This window comes from Felis catus, chromosome E1 (assembly GCF_018350175.1).
Source record: "Felis catus isolate Fca126 chromosome E1, F.catus_Fca126_mat1.0, whole genome shotgun sequence".
Lineage (NCBI taxonomy): Eukaryota > Metazoa > Chordata > Mammalia > Carnivora > Felidae > Felis > Felis catus.
Window position 1 is genome coordinate 18,171,560 of NC_058381.1, and position 23,490 is coordinate 18,195,049.

Sequence of the window (23,490 nt, forward strand, 5' to 3'; positions counted from 1 at the left end):
TCTTTTTGATGGAACAGAAGTACATACACCTTGGGATTCTCTCTGCTGAGTCTTGGGAAACCCCAGGCTCAAGTCTGTGTGTGCTCTTACATTGTCCTTCTTCCAGTTTTCCATTCAAGCAACTGTTCTCTGTAGTGCCTGCACGCTGGGACTCTTATGTTTCTAGAGCAGTGCTGTCCAAGAGAAGTACAATATAAGCTCCCATACGTCATTTTAAATTTGCTGGTAGCCACATTAAAAAGGTAGAAAGAAACAGGTGAAATTCATTTTAATGCATTTTACTGAACCTAACAGACCTAAAATAGAATCTCAACGTGACATCAATATTAAAAAATATTTTATAATCTTCTTCTCAAAGTCTTCGAAACCCAGGTTTTGTATTTTACACCTGTAACACATCTCAATTTGGACTAGCCACATCTGAAATGTTCAGTAATCACATGTTGGCCACATGGTATCAGACAACAGGGTTCTAGAGAAGCCCATCCCCTGAGGGCCCTGCAGTTCATGACAGATTAATAGTTCCTCCTCTTTGGATGATTTCCTTTTCCAATTCATTAAGACTCTCAAGAGTGTGAATAAGGCGCAGTGAGTGTTGCAAAGAACACACTTTATCATAAACTATTAATTTTAAATACCTACCGTTAGGCTGTTTCCAAAAATCAATTCCACCTTCCAGAAGGAGATTTCCCACGGAGGGGACTCAGGCTGACATGAGAATATAGTACTTTATTGGTAACGCGGGTTGAAATCTCGACTCTTGGTGTTTAACTACCTGCGGGGCACTGGGCCAATTTCATTATGACTGCGTTTCTTGTCTGTAAAAGGGTGGTATTTACAGTACCTACTTCACAGGTTCCCGGGAGAATTAAAACAGTTAATAGATAATAAAGCATTTGGAACAGTGCCAGGTACATAACAAATGTTCAATACTCGTTAGCCGTGGTTCCCGCAAACTTGTTGCAGGCCTCGAGGGAAGTCCCAAGAAAACACCAGAAACCGTGAGGAGGCTCAGTAACAGCGCGGGTGAATTCCGCCTCAGGCCACCACCGCCGCAGGGCCTAGGCGCCAAGGCCCCGAGGAAACCTGATTCCAAAACGCTCCACTCACCTCTCCCCTCCGCACTCGCGGCCGGCTCCTTCCGGTCGAGCCTGAGGCGCCAGGTAACTAAGGGAAACCTGAGGAGGGACTTCCTGAGGCCAGGCAACCGAGACAACTTTTCTTGACGGTGTGTTGGGGCGGGGGGGGTCTACCGGAAGCGGGAGAGACAGGATCCTAGACTGTCCAGCTGCCAGCGGTACCCTCTCCTCAGGGTGAAGCAGCCCTCCAACCCACGCCCGAGCTGCTTGGGGGAGGCGTCGGTCAAAGGAACGAGGGCGGCCCGCGGGCCGGTGGGGGCGGGGCCGGACCAAGCCCCGCCCCCTGCCCGCCGGGCTCGAGCCCTGAGCGGACGCGTCGGGCCGACGCACCGAAGCCCCAGCAGCCAATCGGGAGGCGTGGAGCGGGTTCAAATAAAGAAGGCGGGTGAAGATGGCGTCACCTCTTGGGTCTGGGAGGTGATCGACCCCGTATTCTGTGGTGAAAATGTGGCGGGTGAAAAAACTGAACCTTAGCCTGTCGCCTTCGCCCCAGTCGGTGAGCAGGAGAGCCTCAGGGACAGAGAGAGCTGGATCGGGGCTTCGGTAGGGGAGACGCCGGCGATGCCGAGTGTCGGGGAAAGCTGGGTCCAGCCTGGGGACCGCGATGTGTGTGGAGTCTTATTGGTCCCGCAACTTCAGCGCCATTGGGGTGGAAGTCTACTCTTCCTATTGCCCCCAGGAGCTTATTAGAGAGGGAAGACCCAGCTCAGGCTTTCTCACACTCTGTTCTTTCTCAGGGAAAACCAGCTATGAGAACTCCTCTCCGAGAACTTACCCTGCAGCCTGGTGCCCTCACCAACTCTGGAAAAGGGCCCCCCGGATGCTACTCGCCGACTTCATCACTGTGCAAGCTGGGACTGCAGGTGAGATTCGACTGGGCTCTCTGCCGAGGCCGAGGGCTCAGAGGAACAGAGGGCCAAGGCTGGAACATAATTAATAACGGTAATGAAGTCTTCTACCTTAGTGACATCCATTTACAGCTATTCAGGCCAACAGAGAGGTGCCCTAGGGTGGTTAAAGGAAATCCACTGAGAACCCGGACCTCTATTTGGCTGTTAGTTTTTCTCACGTCTTCCCCCGTTAAACTTTTACCAAAGTACTGAGAAATACTATCTCTTTGATTAGTGGTTTCCCCCTAAACGTGGGCTCACTCAAGCAGAGATCAGTTGCCTGCGGTAGTGAGGCAATATTCATATCCATTCCAAGAAGTAGTCAGAACTCTTCCTGGAGTCAAGTTACCCCACTGGAAGGCAGGGTACTTGGATCATCTTCACTTAAACTAGCCCCTGGTAGAAGTGCCCTCACTGAGTTGTCCATGTGTCAAAAGTCTTGAGAGTAGTACCCATGTATAAACTGCTTTTCAGTTGCTGTAAAAACTTGCCAAAGAAGGAGATTGACCCCTCTATAAGGTTCCTTGAAGAAATTTCTTTTAGAACTTAACTGCCTGGGAAAATTGTTTTCCTGAAGAAATCACTTTTTCTTTCTTTCTGATAATGAGAACTAAGTAGGTTACCATATTTTCCCTTTTGCTCTGGCTTCTAAAAAGCTCAGGGTCAAATTTGATCATCAGATGTAGCTACTATTACTCTTTGAAATACGAAAATCTGCTTTCTTTTTCTTTCTTGACTATGATTTTGTGTTCATTAAGTTGATGTGTCCATCTATCTTCTTTTTTATGCAGCCTGAACTATTTTTGGAAGATGGGATAAAATAAAATAGGTTAGAGGAGGAAAGAAGAAAACGTAAAAACAGAATCTGAAGCGGCCTGAATAACAGATGTATGAGGGTAGCAGCCTTTCTTGAAAACACTCTAACACCGATAGAACTTTCTGGGATGAAAGGGGTCCCTGGGTAGCTCAGTCAGTTAAGCGTCCAACTCTTGATTTCCTCTCAGGTCATGATCTCGCAGTCATGAGATCCAGCTCCGTGTTGGGCCCTGTGCTGAGCCTGGAGCCTGCTTGGGATTCTCTTTTGCCCGCATGCGCGCGCGCTCTCTCTCTCTCTCTCTCTCTCTCTCTCTCTCTCTCTCTCTCAAAGTAAACGTACATTAAAAAAAAAAAAAAACTTTCTGGGACAATGGAAATGTTTGATAATCCGTGCTGTCCAATCTGGTGGCTATTAGTTATGTGGGTATTGAACACTAGTAGTTAATGTGACTGAGGAACTAAATTTTTAGTTTTATTTAATTTTAATTTACCAAATTAGATAGTATAGCTTAGACAAAAAGAAAAGTACCTAGTGGGAACTGATCTTCATAGAACTTGATAGAATGTAACCATAGCCATTTAATCACAGTAGCAGAATAGAATGGAATGGAATTTAGGTCTCCCTTCTGCTATCTCCTGATACGCTCAGCTACATAGACAAAAAGAATTTTTCTCCCAACAAAATAACTATTTATTGCTTAAAAAAATTTTTTTTTAATTTTTATTTTAGAGAGAGAGAGAGAGAGAGACAGTGTGAGTAGGGGAGGGACACAGAGAGAGGGAGACACAGAATCTGAAGCAGGCTCTAGGCTCTGAGCTGTCAGCACAGAGCCCAATGCAGGGCTCAAACTCACCAACCGTGAGATCATGACCTGAGCTGAAGTCGAACGCCCAACCGACTGTGCCACCCAGACACCCCACTATTTTTTGCTTTTTAAATTTTTGATTATTTAGGGGTACCTGGAGGGCTCAGTGGGTTAAGTGTCTGACTCTTGATTTCGGTTCAGGTCATGATCTCACGGTTCTTGAGATCTGGCGTTCCCGTTGGGTTCTGTTACAGTTCAGAGCCTGCTTTAGAGTCTCTCTCCCTCTCTCTCTCTCTCTCTCTCAAAATAAACATTAAAAAAAAAAAAGAGAGACAATCCTTTCTTGTTTTTTTTTGGCGGGGGTGGGGGGTGGGGTGCAGTACAGGGGAGGAGAGAGCAGGGGAAGGGCAGAGAAAGGAGAGAGAGAATCCCAAGCAGGCTCTATGCTGATAACCCGAGGGCAGGGCTTGAACTCCAGAACCGAACCGTGAGATCCTGACCTGAGCCGAAATAAAGAATCAGAAGCTTAACCAACTGAGCCACCCAGGTGCCCCCTTTCTTGCATCTCTTTATGTGTTATCTGTTTGTATGTGTTTATATCCACACACATCCATATATTATCATACTTTTATTTTAGAGGTAGAGTGAGCAGGGGAGAGAGGCAGAAGGAGAGAGAGAATCTTAAGCAGGTTTCCCACTCAACGCTGAGCCAACTTGGGCTTGATTTTACGAACCTGGGATCATGACCTTAGCTGAAATCAAGAGTTGAATGCTCAACCAACTGAGCTACCCAGGCGTCCCTCCTTAAGTGATATTTAAAAAGAACAAATAGGAACTTGATAAACGCAGCAAAAACTGTAAGGTGCACTTTTGCATTCCTAAAAGTCTTTGGTTTGTTTAGTCTCTGGGCTATTTAATGCAGACTGATTTATGTTTTGTATATCCTATCTTTCTTTTTGTTGGTTTTTACCTCATATCTTTTTGACATCCCTTTTATTTTCTACTTTTCCTTTAAAATACTTTGAAAGAAAAACTTCAAAATTGCAATAAAATATATGAAAGTACATAAAACATACAACTTAACAAATTTGTATAAAGTACCCATCATAGTAACCAACCCCCAGTCAGTATTTAGGACATTGCCAGCATATCGGAAGCCCATTTTAGCTCAACCTTATTTTTTAAAGCTTCATCCACTGCTGTAAATGAGATTTCATGTAAGTCTGATTTTTTTTTTTTTTTTTTTAAATAATGGGTCTTTATATCAAGCTTCTAAAATGGTTTTTATCTTCTGGGGCTCCTGGGTGGCTCAGTCGGTTAAATGTCTGACTTTGACTCAGGTCATGAGCTCGCAGTTTGTGGGTTTGAGCCCCACTTCGGGCTCTCTGCTGTCACCGTGGAGCCTACTTCCGATCCTCTGTCCCCTGCCCCTCCTCCACTCATTCTCTTTCTCCTTCTTTCTCTCTCCCTTTCTCTCAAAAATAAATAGACATTGAAAATATTAAAATAGTTTCATCTTCCTTATGGTTCAGAAATTTTATTTTTTCTTATCAATCTTGCTTGGAACTTGGTGAGCCACTTCAATATGCAAACTCTGGTCTTTACCTCAGAGACATTTTCTTCTAATATTTGTTAATTAGTGCCTCCTATAAGTGTTCTCTTTTTTTCATGGAACTTCTTTTCCTTGTGTGTTAGGTTTAGTGGGTTTATCTTCCAGTTCTTTTAGCTTTTCCCTAAGATATACATTTCTTTGCATTTTTGTCTTTGCTTTAAAATACTCTTCCACTTGGGCGTCTGGGTGGGCTCAGGCAGTTAAAGCCTACTCTTAGTTTCCGCTCAGGTCATGATCTTGTGATTCGTGGATTCGAGCCCACATCAGGCTCTGTGCTGGCAGTGTGGAGCCTGTTTTGGACTCTCTGTCTCCTTCCCTCTCTGCTCCTCCCCTGCTTATGTATGCTCTCTCTCAAAATAGATAAATAAACTTTTAAAAATTATGAAAATAAAAAAGATATTTTTCCACTTGATTACCCAGGCCAGTAATTCGAGCCTCAACTCTGACCATCCTCTTTCAGTTCATTTAATGAGTTTTTTTTGCTTAAAAGTTCATTTTTGTTGTTGTTGTTTATTTTTATTTTTATTTTTAATTTTTTAACGTTTATTTATTTTTGAGACAGAGAGAGACAGAGCATGAACGGGGGAGGGTCAGAGAGAGGGAGACACAGAATCTGAAATAGGCTCCAGGCTCCACGCTGTCAGCACAGAGCCCGACGTGGGGCTCGAACCCGTGAACTGCGAGATCATGACCTGAGGGAGCCACCCAGGCGCCCCTTTGTTGTTGTTGTTTAAAAGTAATTTTTTGGGGCGCCTGGGTGGCGCAGTCGGTTAAGCGTCCGACTTCAGCCAGGTCACGATCTCACGGCCCGTGAGTTCGAGCCCTGCGTCAGGCTCTGGGCTGATGGCTCAGAGCCTGGAGCCTGTTTCCGATTCTGTGTCTCCCTCTCTTTCTGCCCCTCCCCCGTTCATGCTCTGTCTCTCTCTGTCCCAAAAATAAATAAATGTTGAAAAAAAATTAAAAAAAAAAAAGTAATTTTTATTATTTTCAGAAGGTCTTGGGGCATGTGAGTGCCTTAGTCAGTTAAGTGTCCGACTTTAGCTCAGGTCATCATCTCGTGTTTCGTGAGTTTGAGCCCTGCATTGGGCTCTGTGCTGACAGCTCAGAGCCTGGAGCCTGCTTTGGATTCTGTGTCTCCCTCTCTCTCTGCCCCTCCCCTGCTCATGCTCTGTCTCTCTCAAAAATAAACATTAAAAAAAAAAAGTCTTTGTGTATGTGTGCTGTATTTGAATTGTCTTACCTTGTCATCTGTTTCTTCCATCAGCTGTTTATTTTATTTTTTTTTAATGTTTTTTATTTATTTTTGAGACAGAGAGAGACAGAGCATGAACAGGGGAGGGGCAGAGAGAGAGGGAGACACAGAATCGGAAGCAGGCTCCAGGCTCCGAGCCAGCAGCCCACAGCCCGACGCAGGGCTCGAACTCACAGACCGCGAGATCGTGACCTGAGCTGAAGTCAGACGCTTAACCGACTGAGCCACCCAGGCGCCCCCATCAGCTGTTTTGTTAGGGTTTACTTTACTATCTTAGGGTTTGCCCTTTCTCTGGCTATTAGATCCATTTAAGTACATTCATACTTTCTTTTTCTTGTTCATTGAGTCTCAGGTACCAGCAACCCTGCAGGTGGTAGAAGGTACAGTGGGTCTTTGTCCCTGTGAACCGGCATATGGGGGTTATCAGTCCTTTATGAGGGTACCAGCAGGAAGTCTCTCTGCTTTTCATTTTCCTCTGCTACAAAGGTTAGAGCTCTTCAAATGCCAAGGGTTGAATGGATTCAACTCCTGTGTTTAGGACACATTCAGCTCTTGGGGCCAGGGAGACTAGGCCACTAGTGCAGGTTGACGTTGCCCTTTTTCCTAGGGTTTGTGGATCTCTGTGGGCCCCAGCAAGACATTACACTAACTCTGGTCCCCAGTTTTTCATCTGTTCTAGAAGAGAAAATCTTGTAGCAACTCTAGAGTCTGGCAGAGCTTACCTCAGGATCCTCTCTCAAAGGAATGGGAGGGAGGGGTTGGAGACAAGTGGGGTCACATTCAAGCTACCATCTCCCCATGATATGAATAGATTATCTCAGCCTTGTTTATACTGTAGACTGATTCACTTGGAAAAAACCTAAGATGACTTCCCAGCTTTAGTTAGGGTTTAGTTTAGGTTTAGGTTAGGGTTTCTTTAGTGAGCAGCCAGGCTTAGCCAATTTTTACCTAAGCAGAGGTAATGAAAACTCTTTGTGTTCAGACAGTATCCTATACCCGTAATTATATGTTGGGAACTAGAAATGACTGCCTTGGCCAACTACTTCTGTTTCTTTTGGCAGGAAGGCAACAACAATGCATCACCAGTGGATTTTGTCAATGCCAAGAGGACAGATTCCCCTTCAGAACAGTTCAGCCATCCCTCCAAGTGGCTAGAAGCTTGTCAGCATGAATCAGATGAGCGGATCGTAGATCTGAATCCCCAAACCAACTCTACTCCCAAAACATCTGAGGAAGCAGTAGACCCACTGGACAACAATGTGGTTAAAACCATGGTCCTCGTATCCTCTCCAGTGGGGCAACAGCAAGTTACCCTTGAGGCTCATTTAGATTCCATGACAGAGACAAACAGCTTCTCTCCAGATGACTCTTTGAGGCCAGGAGATCTGCTAAGAGAGGGGGTGGCGGCCTGCATAGAAGACAGCTTTTCAGAAGTTGTTCCTGCTACGTCTGAGAAATGTACATTTCAGCGTCCTCCATCCCATGTCTTGGAGTGTCCGCCAAATCCCTGTTCTGGGCAACAGCCACACTGCTCCAAAGAAAGCCTCAGGGATGATGGGACTGAGGCTGTGCCTGAGGACTTAGTCCCTTCCGAAAGAAATACCTTCTTGCCTTCCTCCATGCTCTGGCTCTCCCCTTCAACTGCCTTAGCAGCAGATTTCCCTGGCACTCATGTGGACCCAGGGGAGGAAATTGTAGAGCACAGAGCTGTAGAGGAAAGAGAACTGAGCTTTCCCACACTCCCTGAGGAGGCTGAATTAGGAGAACAAGCACTTGTCTCAAATATGGAAGATATTCCATCCACATGCCTGACCCCAAATCCAGGAGAAATGGAATCCCAGGCTGCTCCAAGCCCAGCAGTAAAAGATGCTGGTAGGATTCTTGTCTCTGATACAGGGCCGTGGATGTCCCCACTGGCTTGGCTGGAAAAAGGTGTGAATACCTCGGTCATGCTGGAAAATCTCCGCCAGAGCTTATCCCTCCCCTCTGTGCTTCGGGACGCAGCGATTGGCACTACCCCTTACCCTACCTGCTCAGTGGGGACTTGGTTTACTCCCCCGGCAGCGCAGGAAAAAAGTACAAACACCTCCCAGACAGGCCCGGTGGACATCAAGGATGGTACTTCTGAGACAGAGCACCTCCTATGGGGGTAAGTGTCCCTGTAGCTTTGTGCCTCCTGGGTTCCATTAATCTGGACCTGCCACTCCCATCCCTTTCCCTTTCTTCTCCTCATGTTCTTCTCTTGCTGCAGCAGCCATCCTCCAGATCTGACTGCCTTATCTCGACATGACCTGGAAGATAACCTGCTGAACTCTCTCATCATTCTGGAGGTTCTCTCCCACCAGCTGCGGGACTGGAAGAGGCAGCTGACTGTCCCTCACTCAGAAGCTCAGGACAGTAGCACACAGACTGACACCTCTCCCAGTGGGGTAAGAAAGTTCTTCCCAGTGGGCCCTTTTCCTTAGAATATGTATGCTGAGGATCTGGAAAATCCCTTAAAGCTGTGGGTACTCACTTTACTCCTGGGATACATCAAGACTTTCCGAGGGAATATATGCAAGGAAAATTTTAAAGGAATCAGTTTCTAGGTCTTCATCTTCCACATGTACTTTTGACCAATTTTTTTTCTTTCCTACTTTCCCATTCTCAACTGCCCTTGCCCCCTTTACTGAAGAATAGCATATTTACTACCTATCCTGAATCTTGCATTGTCAAGGAATAGCAATCAAAGGACAATAGAAAATGTTTGTATACATGCTGAGAAAGCAAATGACTGCAATGGTTATGTAACACCATTTTTGCATGCTTTCAGCAAAATTGAAGGAAGACTTTAATTATATTTGTGGATCATTAAAAATTTTTGATGAAAGTTTACTATGAGATTTTTGGCATGGATCTCCAAAGGAGCTCGTAGATTGGGTGACACGCCCTCCTCTCTTTCTCCATTCCTCCCTCCATTCCTCCCATTATTTATGTGAAGAAGATTCTGAGTGCTTATATCTATAAGAAAAGAAATAGGTATAGAATTGTCACTGAGCCATGTTTTATTGTAGGAATTACAGTAATCCACAGACACATGAACTAATATGGGGAAGGAAGCTATATCCATTTCATTAACAGACGATTCCCAATAAAATTTTTACTGAGTAAAATGGACTTCTGCTGTTGCAGCGATATTGATGAATAATAGACTTTAAGTATGTTACAGACTTAAGATATATTACATTAGGATAAAAGTCTGAGAGGAGTAAACATGCAATTTAAAGGAGAAGGGCTGATAAAAAATGTCTGACTGTTTAAGAAGAGTTTGTGCATGGGTGCCTGGGTGGCCTAATCGTTAAGCATCTGACTTCGGCTCAGGTCATGATCTCACGGTCGGTGAGTTTGAGTCCCTCATCGGGTGAGCTCGTGCCCGCCTCAGGTGAGCATGAGCCCTGCATCCGGTGATCACCAACCCCACTTCAGGTGAACACAAGCCCTGCTTTGGGTAAACAAAAACAAAACATGAGCCCTGTTTCAAGTGAGCCCTGCTACTCTCTCTCTCTCTCTCTTTCTCTGGGTGCTCACTTGCACCCTCTCTCTCTCAAAAAAAAAAAAAAAGAAGAAGAAGAAGAGTGCATTTTTTTTCAAAATATTTTTTTAAGTGTATTTATTTATTTTGAGAGAGAGAGAGAACGCATAGGGGAGGAGCAGAGACAGAGAGAGAGAGAGAGAGAGAGAGAGAGAGAGAGAGAGAGAATCCCAAGCAGGCTGCACACTGTCAGCACTGTGTCCGATGCAGGGCTCTAACTCATGAACCGCGACATCATGACTTGAGCTGAGATCAAGTGTCAGACGCGCAATTGACTGAGCCACCCAGGCGCCTGGTTGGTGCATTTTTTTAATGGCATCAAATAGGCTTTAAATCATTATGCTAGATGTAGTATACCACTGGATATATGTAAGAGTGATCTAACAGTTTTATTTCAAATTATCAGTGTTTATAATATGGTTGAAATTCTAGCCTTTGTAACAATTTAAACTTAAGCGTACTCAGTCTTTCAAAATTATTCTGAGAGATCTGAGAGAAAAATAGCTTAAAGACTACTGTTCTAGAGGATTCTGGTTGTGACAGCACAGACTGAGGAAGGAAGGGAATGGTGTCCAGGGAAGGGATGGAGAGCCTCAGTACTGGGGCCTTTGGGGTAATGGGTGGCTGCTGCTAAGAAGAGATGGTCTCCAGACGCCCAAAGACCTTGGGTTGAAAATATCCTCAAAATAAGACTTTACCTTTTGCCAGAATCCTGACCTTGTTCCCCATCCCTGAGTCGGCCTTGTACCCTCTTTCCCTGAAGCTTGCCAAATCCCTTTGGAGGCAACTGAAGCAGAGCCAAAGAGGGGAAGTGACAGCACCTTCAGCCATTCCCCATCACAATGCCCTGTCCTTGCCGCTTGGGTGCCCCCTTCACGCTAATCTCATCACTTGCCTGACTGCCCACCTCTGAGCACTAGTTGTACTCATAGAATACTCCGTGCCCCACTGCACAATGCAGGAGGGAATGATGACCGCCTCGCTGGGGAAGGGAGTGGTGAACTCCTCAAGATTATCTCCTTAAATCCAGACTTCTGTAACATCGTGACTCAGCACTGCTGCTCCGGCAGTGGGTTTTGTCTCAGACGATGGCTGCCTTTCAGCGGTAATGACGGCTCCCTGCTTTTCTCAGAACTCGAAAGTCCTCTGCATAGCATACTAATTTTTATCTGTGCCAACACAGCGAATAGACAGAGAATGAGAAAATAAAAATGACTAATAAATATTTGAGAAAGTTACTGGTAATCAGAGAATTGCAAATTGAAAAAATGAGATGCTATTTTTGTCTAACAAAATAGTAAATAATAAAATAGATAATGCTGGCTAGTATTGTCCTGTTGTCAGTAGGATATATATAAATTGGTTCAACCTTTTTTGAAAGTTAAGACCCTTAAAGCATTTCAGACTTTTTGACTCAGTAGTTCTTCCTCGGATATATCCTTTTTTATTTTTTTAAAGTAATATTGTTCTTAAAAAAAATTTTTTTTAATGTTTATTTATTTTTGACAGAGAGAGAGACAGAGCATGAGCAGGGGAGGGGCAGAGACAGAGGGAGACAGAATCTGAAGCAGGTTCCAGGCTCTGCGCTGTCAGCACAGAGCCTGATGTGGGGCCCGAACCCACAGATCGTGAGATCATGATCTGAGGTGAAGTCGGACGCTCAACCAACTGAGCCACCTAGGCGCCCCAATATTATTCTTTAAAAAAAATTTTTTTTAATGTTTATTTTTGAGATAGAGAAAGAATTAGTGGGGGAGGGGCAGAGAGTGAGGGAGACAGAGGATCTGAAGCAGGCTTCAAGCTGACAGCAGAGAGCCCAGTGTGGGGTTCGAACTCCCAAACCATGAGATGATCTGAGCTGAAGTCGGACACTTAACCGACTAAGCCACCCAGGTGCCCCCCCTTTTTTTTCAATTTTTAAAAAATGTTTATTTTTGAGAGAGAGAGAAAAAATGCAAGAGTGAGTGGGGGAGAGGCAGAGAGAGAGAGAGAGAGAGAGAGAGAGGGAGACACAGAATCTGAAGCAGGCTCCAGGCTCTGAGCTGTCAGCACAGAGCCCAACACAGGGCTCGAACTCATGAACTGTCTCCCTCCCCCTGCAGTCATGGTTTTTAAAGAAAGGAAATCAGAGTTCAGATAATCTCTGAGAAGTTTCAATGTGAGGTAAAATACCAGCAGAAGTTAAAAATGGGTGGTACTCTACTTTGATAGGTCCCCCTAAGCAGATGTCCCAGTTTCAGGCTATTCCAGTGAGGACAGTAAATAGAAACTCAGGGCTAAATAGGGGTGCCTGGGTGGCTCAGTCGGTTGAGCATCCGATTTTGGCTCAGGTCATGATCTCACAGTTCATGGGTTTGGGCCCTGCATCGAGTTCTGTGCTGACAGCTCAGAGCCTGGAGCCTGCTTCAGGTTCTGTGTCTCCCTCTCTGCCCCTCCCCCACTCACGCTCTGTCTCTCTCTGTCTCAAAAATAAACATTAAAAAAATTTTTTTTAGGGGCGCCTGGGTGGCTCAGTCGGTTGAGCGTCCGACTTCAGCTCAGGTCATGATCTCACGCTCCGTGAATTCGAGCCCCGCGTCGGGCTCTGTGCTGACAGCTCAGAGCCTGGAGCCCGCTTCAGATTCTGTGTCTCCCTCTCTCTCTGCCCCTCCCCTGCTCATGCTCTGTCTCTCTCTGTCTCAAAAATAAAAAAGTAAAAATTAAAAAAATAATTTTTTTAAAGAAATTCAGGGCTAAATAACATTAGTATAATAAAGTTAAATAATAAAAGCAGGACCACACATTCATTTTTATGTTATAATCTCAATTGTAGTTATAATCTCAAATGCAGCATTACTGTCATTCATCATACCTAAAACACCATCAATATTAAGATATATCCCAATTTCAGTGGTGTTGTGTAAAAAGATAATCATCTTAAAATTCATTGAATATGGTAGTTTCTTTCTAAATCAGTCTGCTACTTTTTTTCTCTCTGACACCTGAGGGAAGTAATATATTCCACTTATAGCAAATCCCTATAGTAAGGAAATCTCTGGAGTTATGTGGAAACCTTTTGGGGGTGGCTGCTATACTGTTGGTAAGATTCATTGCTCCAGGGGCGCCTGCCTGGATGGCACAGTTAAGTGTGTGACTCTTGATCTCGGCTCAGGTCATGATCTCATGGTTCCTGAGTTCGAGCCCTGCATTGGGCTGTGCGCTGATGACGTGGAGCCTACTTGGGATTCTGTCTCTCCTTCTCTCTGCCCTTTCTCCTCTTGTGTTCTCTCTGTCTCTCTCTCTCAAAATATAAATAATCATTGCTCCAGGTGGTAAAACTAATGGTTTCTTTTTCCATTTTATTCACTCTATATTTCCAAAATTTTACAATAAATGCATGTCAAAATAAGGTTATTTTGAAAAGGAATTTTTATGTGCCTCGATTGTTTTTTTTTTTGTTTAACTTGGCCTCATTGAGCTGTGAGCCTTGCTCTTGCTTTTTTTTTTTTTTAATTTTTTTTTTCAACGTTTTTTATTTATTTTTGGGACAGAGAGAGACAGAGCATGAATGGGGGAGGGGCAGAGAGAGAGGGAGACACAGAATTGGAACAGGCTCCAGGCTCTAAGCCATTAGCCCAGAGCCTGACGTGGGGCTCGAACTCCTGGACCGCGAGATCGTGACCTGGCTGAAGTCGGACGCTTAACCGACTGTGCCACCCAGGCACCCCCCTTGCTCTTGCTTTAATAGGAGAGGCTCCTGTGTCTCAGTGGGTGGGAGGGGGAATGTGGTGCTGGCTGTGTATGATGCCTATGCAGAAGGCACAACTTTGTTTCTCTGACTAGATAAGTAAGAAACCTCAGCATCTTCAGGAGAGTCAAGAGATTGGACAGGCTCTGCAGCAGGCCAGGAATGCCATGGTAAGTTTTGATTATACCATCACTGGGTCTCCTGTGAACATCAAGCATGGAAAACCTTGGGTGGTTAGCAAATGGTGATACTCAGCTATGGTAGTAAAGGGAGGTTTCCAAACCTTTGTTAAGCACATCTCCCTCCTGGGAGCTTGAAATTGGGGTCAGTGGTTTTCCTCCCCAGTGTCCCTGTTACTTCCTACTTAGTGACTTTATTTGATCTAGCCTAACCACCTTTCCCTCTACAGCAGTCATGGGTGCTGGTTTCCAAAGAGCTGATATCCTTGCTTCATCTGTCTCTGTTGCACTTAGAGGAAGATAAAACTACCGTGAGTCAGGAGGTAAGCAGCATGGATGTGAACGCAGAGGCCTCTGGTGAGACTGAAAGCCAAAAAAAGAAACTAGACACCATGTCTGAGTCTTGTCTTGTAGTCTCGGCGTGCAGAAACCTTGGTCTCCTGCTGTTTTGATGTGTTGAAGAAAGTGAAGGCAAGGCTCCAGAGCCTCAAAGCAGAAAAGGAGGAGGCGAAACACAAAGAGGAAATGGCCGTCAGAGGCAAGGATGCGGTAAGGTGTCAGGCTTTTGTTCTTGGATGTGGGAGGTGTCTTCCCCAGGGTTCCTGCAGGAACATAAATTTCGCTTGCGACACAGGTGGGTGGCCTAAGAACTGCCAGCTCTGAGGAGTAATGAACTAAACTAAACTAAATAATGGTGGAGAGTTACGGCTTTTTGTGCTTTTTCACTCCTCTGCCCACCATGTCCTCGCAACCTCTCCCCTTAATAGGCAGAGACTGTGCTAGAGGCTTTCTGTGCACGTGCCAGCCAGCGCATCAGCCAGCTGGAACAGGACATGGCTTCCTTGGGGGAATTCAGAGGCCTTTTGAAGGACACCCAGACCCAGCTGGTAATTTGAAGGCATTTTCTTTCCTGGGGTCCATACTGACATACTGGGAGGATGGCCATTATTTCCCCACTTTGTTCTTTCCAGAGGAAAGGATCTCCATAGGCAATCCTTCTTGTGTAGGTAGGGCTTCATACTGAGCAAGAAGAGTTGGGTCAGCAGACAGCAAGTCTTACATCAAACTTACAACAGGACTGGATATCCATGCAGTTGGATGTGAGTATTTGGGGCCATCATATCACTCCTTTATGCACAGTCAGCCCTGTTGGGAGCCTTGCCTCAAACGTGCTTCCCTGACCTGCTTGCTTCCCCCGGTAGTATAAAACATGGACAGCTTTGCTGAGCCGGTCTCGAAAACTCACAGAGAAACTCATAGCCAAGAGCCGGCAGACCCTGCAGGAACGTGATGCTGCAGTTGAGGAAAAACAGCAGGTACAAACCAGGAGTGGGGGACTGCTTAGGCCTAAGGCCTAGTTTCCTCCTCCTCTTCAGAAGGACTTTCTAATGAGTGGTATCGTTAGCCTCTTACACTGGACCTGACTTTTTTTTTCACTCTGGGTTTGGAAACCAGCCAGGTCCCTTCACTATAGATGGCCTTGGGCCCAGTTGTTTCCTTTGCTCTTTAGCACCTTCTTTAGCAACTTTTCTCCTCTTTCTACTTTTTCCTGAGGACCAGCCTGTTTCTGCAGTGTTGCTGCCCAGGAACAAGGTGCTTTGCTGTCCTGTCCAGAAAGAGAAGCTGGGCTGAGTCCTAGGATTCCTGATTCAGGAAAACCTGTGGGAGAAAAACGATCTTTTCTTCCTAGGTTTCCAGGGAGCTGGAACAAGTCTCTACCCATTTAGAGGAGTGCAAAGGCCAAATAGAACAACTGGAATTGGAAAACAGTCGCCTAGCAACAGGTAGGGGTGTGTGGTGTGTGTGTGTGTGTGTGTGTGTGTGTGTGTGTGTGTGTGGTGTGTGTGTATGCGCACATGGGAAAGTAGTTGTGCCCTGCTGAAGTTTGGGGTGTGGCAGTAGAGCCAGGAGGGTGCTCTAGAGCACTTGTTTTGGAGCAGAAGTATGGAGAGGTTTTGGCCTGATGACTACATAGTATCAATTAGGATACTTTTGGTTTAGATCTCCGGGCTCAGCTGCAGATTCTGGCCAGTGTGGAGAGTCAGCTAAAAGAGCTACAGAGTCAGCATGCCCATTGTACCCAGGACCTGGCCGTGAAGGATGAGTTGGTCTGCAAGCTTACCCAGAGCAATGAGGAGCAGGCTACTCAGTGAGTTCTGATCAGGCTATTGGGGCAGTAGGCGCCCAGGATATAGGACTGAAGGGGTCTAATATAAGGTCTCTGGCAGATGGCAAAAGGAAGAGGTGGCACTAAAACACATGCAGGCAGAGCTGCAGCAACAACAAGCTGTCCTGACCAAGGAGGTGCAGGACCTGAAGGAGACGCTGGAGGTAAGAAATGTGGGGAACTGGGGCAGGGGAACTGGTAGGAGTGTGACTTTCACCTAATGGTATTGAGGTGAGGTTTGAGACTGTGGACCAGAAAAAGCCTCTGTTCCCAGGGCTCTAAAATTTCCCACTTAGTCTCATTTTTCTCCCCTCCCTCTCTTGCTCCTTGCCTGCCTTCCTTTTCCTGTGTCCCCAGTTTGCAGACCAAGAGAATCAGGTTGCTCACCTAGAGCTGGGCCAGGTTGAGTGTCAGTTGAAAACCACACTGGAAGTGCTCCGGGAGCGCAGCCTGCAGTGTGAGGGCCTCAAGGACACTGTAGAGAACCTGAAGTAAGATTTCTGCCTTTTGGTGCTTCCCCTGCTAAGTGTTTATGTTTCCTGGGAACGTTTCTGGAAGCTAAAGTCTCCAAGAAGGAAGAGAGTGTCTTGTTTCCCTTTTTGAGTGCAGCTCTGTATGGGGATTTGGGAGAGGTGTTCGGAGAAGGTTGCTTGGTGTTTGGCTGTTTTCTCTGTTCCTTCCTTATTTTAGGGCTAAACTGGCTAGTACCGTAGCAGAGAACCAGGAACAAGACCTGGAGAAGACACGTCAGTATTCCCAAGAGCTAGGGGTGCTGACTGAGCGACTCCAGAGACTGACTCTCTTCCTACAGGCAAAACTAAAGGAGAAGGTAGGATCCGGGGGTTCCTTCTGTTCCCTTCCAATCATATCTTCAAACAAAGACAGTTTTATTTCTTCCTTCCCAATCTGCATATCTTTTATTTCCTTTTCTTGTCTTACTGCGTTAGCTAGAACTTCCACTATGATGTCGAAAAAGAGGGGTAGAAGGGGACATCCTTGCTTTGTACCTGATCTTAGAGGGAAAGCTTGGAGTTTCTCTTCATCAAGTATGATGTTAGCTATAGGCTTTGGTTTAATTAAAACAATTTTTTTTTTACATTTATTTTTGAGAGACAGAGCACAAGTGGGGGAGGGGCAGAGAGAGAATGAGACACAGTATCCGCAGCAGGCTCCAGCACAGAGCCCGGTGTGGGGCTCAAACTCACAAATTGTGAGATCGTGACCTGAGCGAAAGTCAGATGCTGCTTAACTGACCGAGCCACCCAGGCGCCCCTAGCTATAGGCTTTTCTAGATGTTCTTTATCAGGTTGAGGACGTTCCCCTCTATTCCTAGTTTACTGAGAGTTTTTCCAGTTGTATCTTTATTATATAGAATGGTCTTCCTAAAATGCTACTCTTGTTGCATCTCTGACCTTCACTGACTTTCAGTTGCCTATAAGACTTCTTCATCCTGTCACTTAAACTTTTCTTCATCTGTCTCCTGCCTCTCTGTTATGAACTCTTTACTCCAACTAGACTGCCTGTATACTACACACAGGTCCCATTTCTATTCACACCCAGGCTTGGGCTATTACCACGTCCATTTTCCTCTGTCTTCAAACTGGAAATACCTTTTCCTTGCCTTATTTTCCTATTTCACCTTCTTTGAAATGTTCCACAATCACATGGACTCAGTAATCTCCTATTGTATGAACTTGCTCTCCCTTTTGCACTTGCCTTAGTTTCCCTTGGATATCTGGTCTCTTCAACTAGACTATATTTAAAGAAAGCAGAAATTTAGCCTTGCTTCTTTGACTTTCCCACAGTGCACACTAAACAATAAACTGTTGATATCTTTCCGAATAGAGACCTAGGGGCTCCTGGGGGGGCTCAGTTGGTTAAGTGGCCAACTCTTGGTTTTGGCTCAGGTCATGATCTCAGGGTTCATGGGATCAAGCCCCGCATTGGGCTCTGAGCTGACAGCATGGAGCCTTCATTCTCTCTCTGCCCTTCCCCCGCTTCTCTCTCTCTCTCTCTTTCAAAATAAATAAATAAAGTTAAAAAAAAAAGAATAGAGAGTTAATTAGCTTATTCAATAGTAAAAGATACACCCACGGTCCTAAAACCTGGAAGTGCTTATGATTTGACCCCAGTGTGTGCTGAGCACAGGAAATGCAAAGAATCCACAGTCTTACAGGGAAGACAGATAGGTGTAAACTTGACATCTTGACTTGTGATCATGATAGATGTCTGCATGGATGACCACTGTGGGAGTACAGAAAAAACATCAGTTCTACCTTTGACAGTTAATATGTCTTCTCAAAGCAGGTAACAATTGGGCAGTCTTCAGGTTTGGAAGTTTGAAGGCCAAGGTGGGTGGGGGATTATGTAGGAAGACCTACCAGGTAGAGGGGAACAGTCTGTTAAAGTCAGAGAGACACTGGGTGTACTTTTTTTGTAGTATCTACCTTGTAACTGGGTGACCTGGTTGAGGTGCTGGGACTACAAGTGAACAAGGCAGGGCCCTGCTCATATGGAATTTGGCAAGTTTGGGGACTGGGAAGTAGTTCTTCATAAATAGAGTATAAGAGCTACATGGGGCAAGAATGACAAGGAGGGGCACCTAGGTGGCTCAGTCGGTTCAGTGTCCGACTCTTGATTTGGCTCAGGTCATGATCTCACAGTTCATGGGATCGAGCCCCGCATGCCCTCTCCCTCTCTCTCTCAAAATAAACTTAAAAAAAAAAAAAAAAAAAAAGAATGACATGGAGACAAGGCTAGGATAGTAGGCCAGAGGCCTGAAGGCTTGAACTAATGGCAATTATAAAAGGTAGAGGAGAGGATGGACTGGATGAATTCAATACCTATTAGGGAAATAGAAATAATAGACCAATTTGGTGTAGGAGTAAGTTGCAAGAGTGAATGATTATCTCTAGATTGCTGGAAAGATGATGATACTTTCTAGAACTGAGGGTGGCAAACTTTTCCTCTAAAGTACAATATAATCTTTTTGGCTTTGTGAACCATGTTGTCTCTGTCTTAACTATTCAACTCTGCCTTTGTAGCTCAAGAGCAGCCATTGATAGTATGTATATAAATGGGATGGTTGTATTTCAATAAAACTTTATTCACCAAAACGGGTGGCAGGCCAGATTTGAACTGCAGGCTTAATTTGCTGCCACCTCCAGCCCCCCCTCTCAGATCGTAAATACAAGAGGAGGACCAGATTTTTGGTGGGATGGGACAGGGAAAATGGTGAGCTCAGCTTTATACATCTGAATGTCAGATTAACTATGGACCATTCTGGTAGATTTTCACAGGGATTTGAGCCTTTGGGTCTGGAGATTGGGAAAATGATACAGTTGCGAGAGACAGATTGAAAGGTTATCCACATAGAAGTGGAGGTTGTGGAGTTCCCAAGGTGAGGCCACATGAGGAATGGATTAGAGTAGAAAGAAGGCCAAGGATGAACCAAAAGGACTCCCAAGAGTTTAAGGAAGGACCTATGGGTAGGTGAAATAGGAAGGTATGAGGCCTACCTGTGAAGGAGAGAGAGTCCTGTCCCAGAAGCTGAGGAAAGGACGTTTCTAAAGGAAGAACATGGTCATCGATTATCACATAGGTCAGGTAAAACAGCTGAAAAGTGTCCATTGCACTTGAAAGTAAGGATGCTGTTGGTGAACCAAACAAGAATTTTGGTAGAATGGTGGGGCAGAAAAGGCTGAGTGTAGTGGGCTAAGGAGTCAGTAGATAGTGGCAATTTTAGGCAGGAAATGTAGGGTTCTTTGGGGTTTAAAAAATTTTTTTTTCAATGTTTATTTATTTTTGAGAGAGAGAGAGACAGACAGAGACAGAGCATGAACGGGGGAGGGGCAGAGAGAGAGAGGGAGACACAGAATCTGAAGCAGGCTCCAGGCTCTGAGCTGTCATCACAGAGCCTGACGTGGGGCTCGAGCCCATGAATCGTGAGATCATGACCTGAGCTGAAGTCAGACACTTAACTGACTGAGCCACCCAGGTGCCCCAGGAAATGCAGGTTTTTTTTTTTTTTTTTTTTTTTGTTTTTCTTTTTCTTTTTTCTTAATAGAAGGGAAAGAGAAAGGGCAATTTTAAGATGGGATTTAAGGTAAGAAGAAGGTTTCTGTTTTTAGTTGTTATTGTTTTAGTGAGAGAAGTTGTTCAGGGAAAGTTGCTGAGGAGTTGAAGATAGAGAAAAAAAGGAGGAGATAGAATAACATTCCAAAGGAGACGGCTGGTGAGTACCTGGAAGTTTAGGAAATCATGAACCCCGAAGAGCAGCTGATAATTTTTCTCCTTTATCTTTAGGCTGAAGCAGAGACCCTCCCAGTAAGCACAGCCTGTGCTCCTACCCAGGAATACCCTCCACCTGCTGACAGTGCCTTCTTGGGAAACATCTTGACAGCAATGGCAGATGAAGGTTAAAGGCCCTGGAATTTAAGGGTGGGGAAGTTGTGACCTTGCCCCTGATATCTTCAGCTGTTGAAGATACCCACCAACAGACTTCTGTCTCCCTGGCTTCTATTATGGCAGACCCTTGACCGGGTCACCAGAGGAGCCTTCTACCTTGGTTGGTTTTTGTTTTAGAGCCAGAAGCAGCTCCTGTGCCCTTGCTTGGAAGTGACAAGAGTGCTTTCACCAGAGTAGCTTCAATGGTTTCCCTTCAGCCTACAGGTTAGGATGGGCTCCAGGGATCCTGCCTCATTTCTAGATCTGGTACTAATGATAAAGACTAAAGCAGTGAGAGGTGCTTTGCTCTAAAAACCTCAATTTTACATGGGCTCATTTTGTTTCTGCCTTTTGGGATCTGCAGTGTTCCGGACATTCAAATCCTATGGGTGGGGAACATGGATAAGAGTTGTGGCAATGATGGCTACACACACTTCTTCCTTCCAGAGCCAAAGGGCTCTATCTCCAGCTAGGATTTGCTCTTTCAGAGACCCCAGGCATGGAGAAGAGCCTGGCAAAAATGGGTACAATGACTCTGGAGCTGCAAAGCCTGTGTTCTCTGCTGCAAGAGTCTAAAGAAGAAGCCATCAGGACTCTGCAGCGAAGGATGTGAGTGGAGGGCAGTCTTGATTAGAGAGGACAGGTCAAGTGAGATAGGTCAAGGGCCCAGCCAGTGCCTGAGAAGACAGAAATAATGCTGAATTCTTCCCTCCCCTAGTTGTGATCTGCAGGCTAGGCTACAGGCCCAGGAAGAACAACATCAGGAAGCCCAGAAGGCAAAGGAAGCAGATATAGAGAAGCTGAACCAGGCCCTGTGTTTGCGCTACAAGGTGAAGGAGGGGCCTGAAAGTGGGGCGATCAAGAACTGGGGCAGCTCTACTGGCCCACTGGGAGCCATGGTCTCTCCAGGAATCTGGGTGGTGGGGATTTTCCAACCATTGCCCTAGTTTTGCCCTTCCTGGGGTCAGACATTTCACATGTTTGGGAATTAGCTATGGGCTGACCCATCTGCCAGGCTGACCTAGAAGTCAGGAACTCTGGCGGAACTCTCTCAACACTGAAACGTGCCTGCTTAACATAGCCCTGGAGGAAGAACTGGGGTGTTATCAATTGGTATTACTGGAGTTAAACATGGGTCCTATCTCCTGGCAAGGGCTGCCAAGAAGCCAGCTCTTCCAGTACTTCTTACCTCCCTTTCCCTCACAGAATGAAAAGGAGCTCCAGGAAGTGATAAAACAGCAGAACAAGAAGATCCTAGAGCAGATAGACAAGAGTGGCGAGCTCATAGTACGTTCAGGATGATGCCTGGCCATCTGCCTTCTGTGTCATTGATAGCTAGAATCTCAAATATGGGAACTGGATCCCCTGGTCTACCCTTGGTCACTACATGGGATAAAAAGGATAGAGAGGCCCTTTGAGGGCACTGGGTACCTCTCCATTCTCATCCCCAGAGCCTTAGAGAGGAGGTCACCCAGCTCACCCGCTCACTTCGGCGTGCGGAGACAGAGACTAAGGTGCTACAAGAGACCCTAGCAGGTCAGCTGAATCCCGACTGTCAGTCTATGGCCACTAACTGGATCCAGGAGAAAGTGTGGCTCTCCCAAGAGGTGAGAGGTGACTCGGAGTTAACAAAGGAGCTGGGCACCTGGAGGGAACCCTAGGCTGTGCCTCTGCTGATCTGGACATATCTACAGGTGGACAAGCTAAGGGTGATGTTCCTGGAGATGAAAAATGAGAAGGCAAAACTCATGGTCAAGTTCCAGAGCCATGTAAGAATTCCCTTGTCATTCCAAGGCCATTTCCCACTACTACTAGCAAGTGGTCTGCCATATTTTCCTTGCCCCACAAGCTATGCTGTTCTTCTGAGTATAGGACTTACTGCAACCTATTTGCTTTCTAGAGAAACATCCTGGAGGAGAATCTTCGGCGCTCTGACAAGGAATTAAAGAAACTAGATGACATCGTTCAGCATATTTATGAGGTAAAGGAGGGAAGGAGTTGATGCAGCTAAGTCTCCTGGCACGGGGCTTGGCCCCAGGAAGTGCTGATGAGCATTGCTCTGGTTTTCAGCCGGTGCTGAGCACTGGGTGGGCCTGACTCACTGTTGCAGGCTTCCCTGTGGCTTCTGCTTTCTCCCCTCTGACTCAGTTGGTGCTCCCTGGGGCTGAGAGCCTTGGACTTGTGACCTTGAGCTGCCTTTTCTGTTTCTTTTTGCAGACTCTGCTATCCATCCCAGAGGTTGTGAGGGGTTGCAAGGAGCTACAGGGATTGCTGGAATTTCTGAGCTAAGAAACTGAAAGCTCGAATCCGTTTCACCCCTTTTTACCTACTATACTCCCTTACCCCAACATCAGGACCAACCGGCATAGAGCTAGCTATGTTTAATGCTATTTAAATAAAGTATATTTAATGTATTTCTTCAGGTTCACTGAATCTTATTTTTTGGGCATCGGAGGTGGATGAGGTCAAAGAAGCCTGTTGGCCCACTTTCCCTAGGCACCCTTCACACAACCCTCTGGCTGCATCCAGAGCCAAAGTTGGCTGCCCCTCCTCCCTTCTCTTGCTTCCTCAATATTCTAGGCACTGGACTGCTTGTTCCCTGGCTCTTAGCCTGGGGGCGGGACAGAAGAGGATTCATTCTCCTACCTTCTCCATCCCCCTCTAGGCTAGGTCTTGGTAAATAAGGGCACGAGAACAGAGAAACTCAGTTCCTACTCCCTGCGCTGGACTGCCACCCTTTGTTGGTGCCACCTTACCTCACCAGTTGTGACTGCTTAGGTGACTCTCCTTCACCAGACCAGGCTCAATCCCCAACATCCAGCACAGTGCCGGGCACACGGTGAAGGCGATTGTGGCAGAAATGAGGGCAAGGCCGTTTCTTGCCC

The 23,490-nt window shown here is 45.9% G+C and overlaps 1 protein-coding gene across 3 annotated transcripts; it reads left to right on the forward strand.

The window, feature by feature from the left end:
• Window positions 1–1,465: 1,465 nt before the first annotated feature.
• SPAG5 (sperm associated antigen 5) lies at window positions 1,466–23,019 on the forward strand. Of its 3 annotated transcripts, none has more exons than XM_019817468.3 (24): window positions 1,466–1,635; window positions 1,877–2,002; window positions 7,577–8,664; window positions 8,767–8,944; window positions 13,909–13,983; window positions 14,226–14,315; window positions 14,407–14,541; window positions 14,760–14,879; window positions 15,000–15,092; window positions 15,195–15,308; window positions 15,683–15,776; window positions 15,994–16,141; window positions 16,221–16,323; window positions 16,517–16,650; window positions 16,850–16,988; window positions 20,465–20,576; window positions 20,744–20,830; window positions 21,094–21,214; window positions 21,324–21,435; window positions 21,812–21,892; window positions 22,057–22,212; window positions 22,300–22,374; window positions 22,506–22,586; window positions 22,823–23,019. In XM_019817468.3, exons 1-24 carry the CDS (start codon window positions 1,585–1,587, stop codon window positions 22,892–22,894), a joined length of 3,585 nt encoding a protein of 1,194 aa, XP_019673027.2. In that variant the 5' UTR covers window positions 1,466–1,584; the 3' UTR covers window positions 22,895–23,019. The 3 variants fall into 3 exon arrangements, with proteins under 3 accessions (XP_019673027.2, XP_003996536.2, XP_019673026.2); XM_003996487.5 differs by having other exon boundaries at window positions 8,770–8,944; window positions 14,223–14,315; XM_019817467.3 differs by having other exon boundaries at window positions 1,467–1,635; window positions 14,223–14,315.
• The last annotated feature ends 471 nt before the right edge of the window (window positions 23,020–23,490 follow it).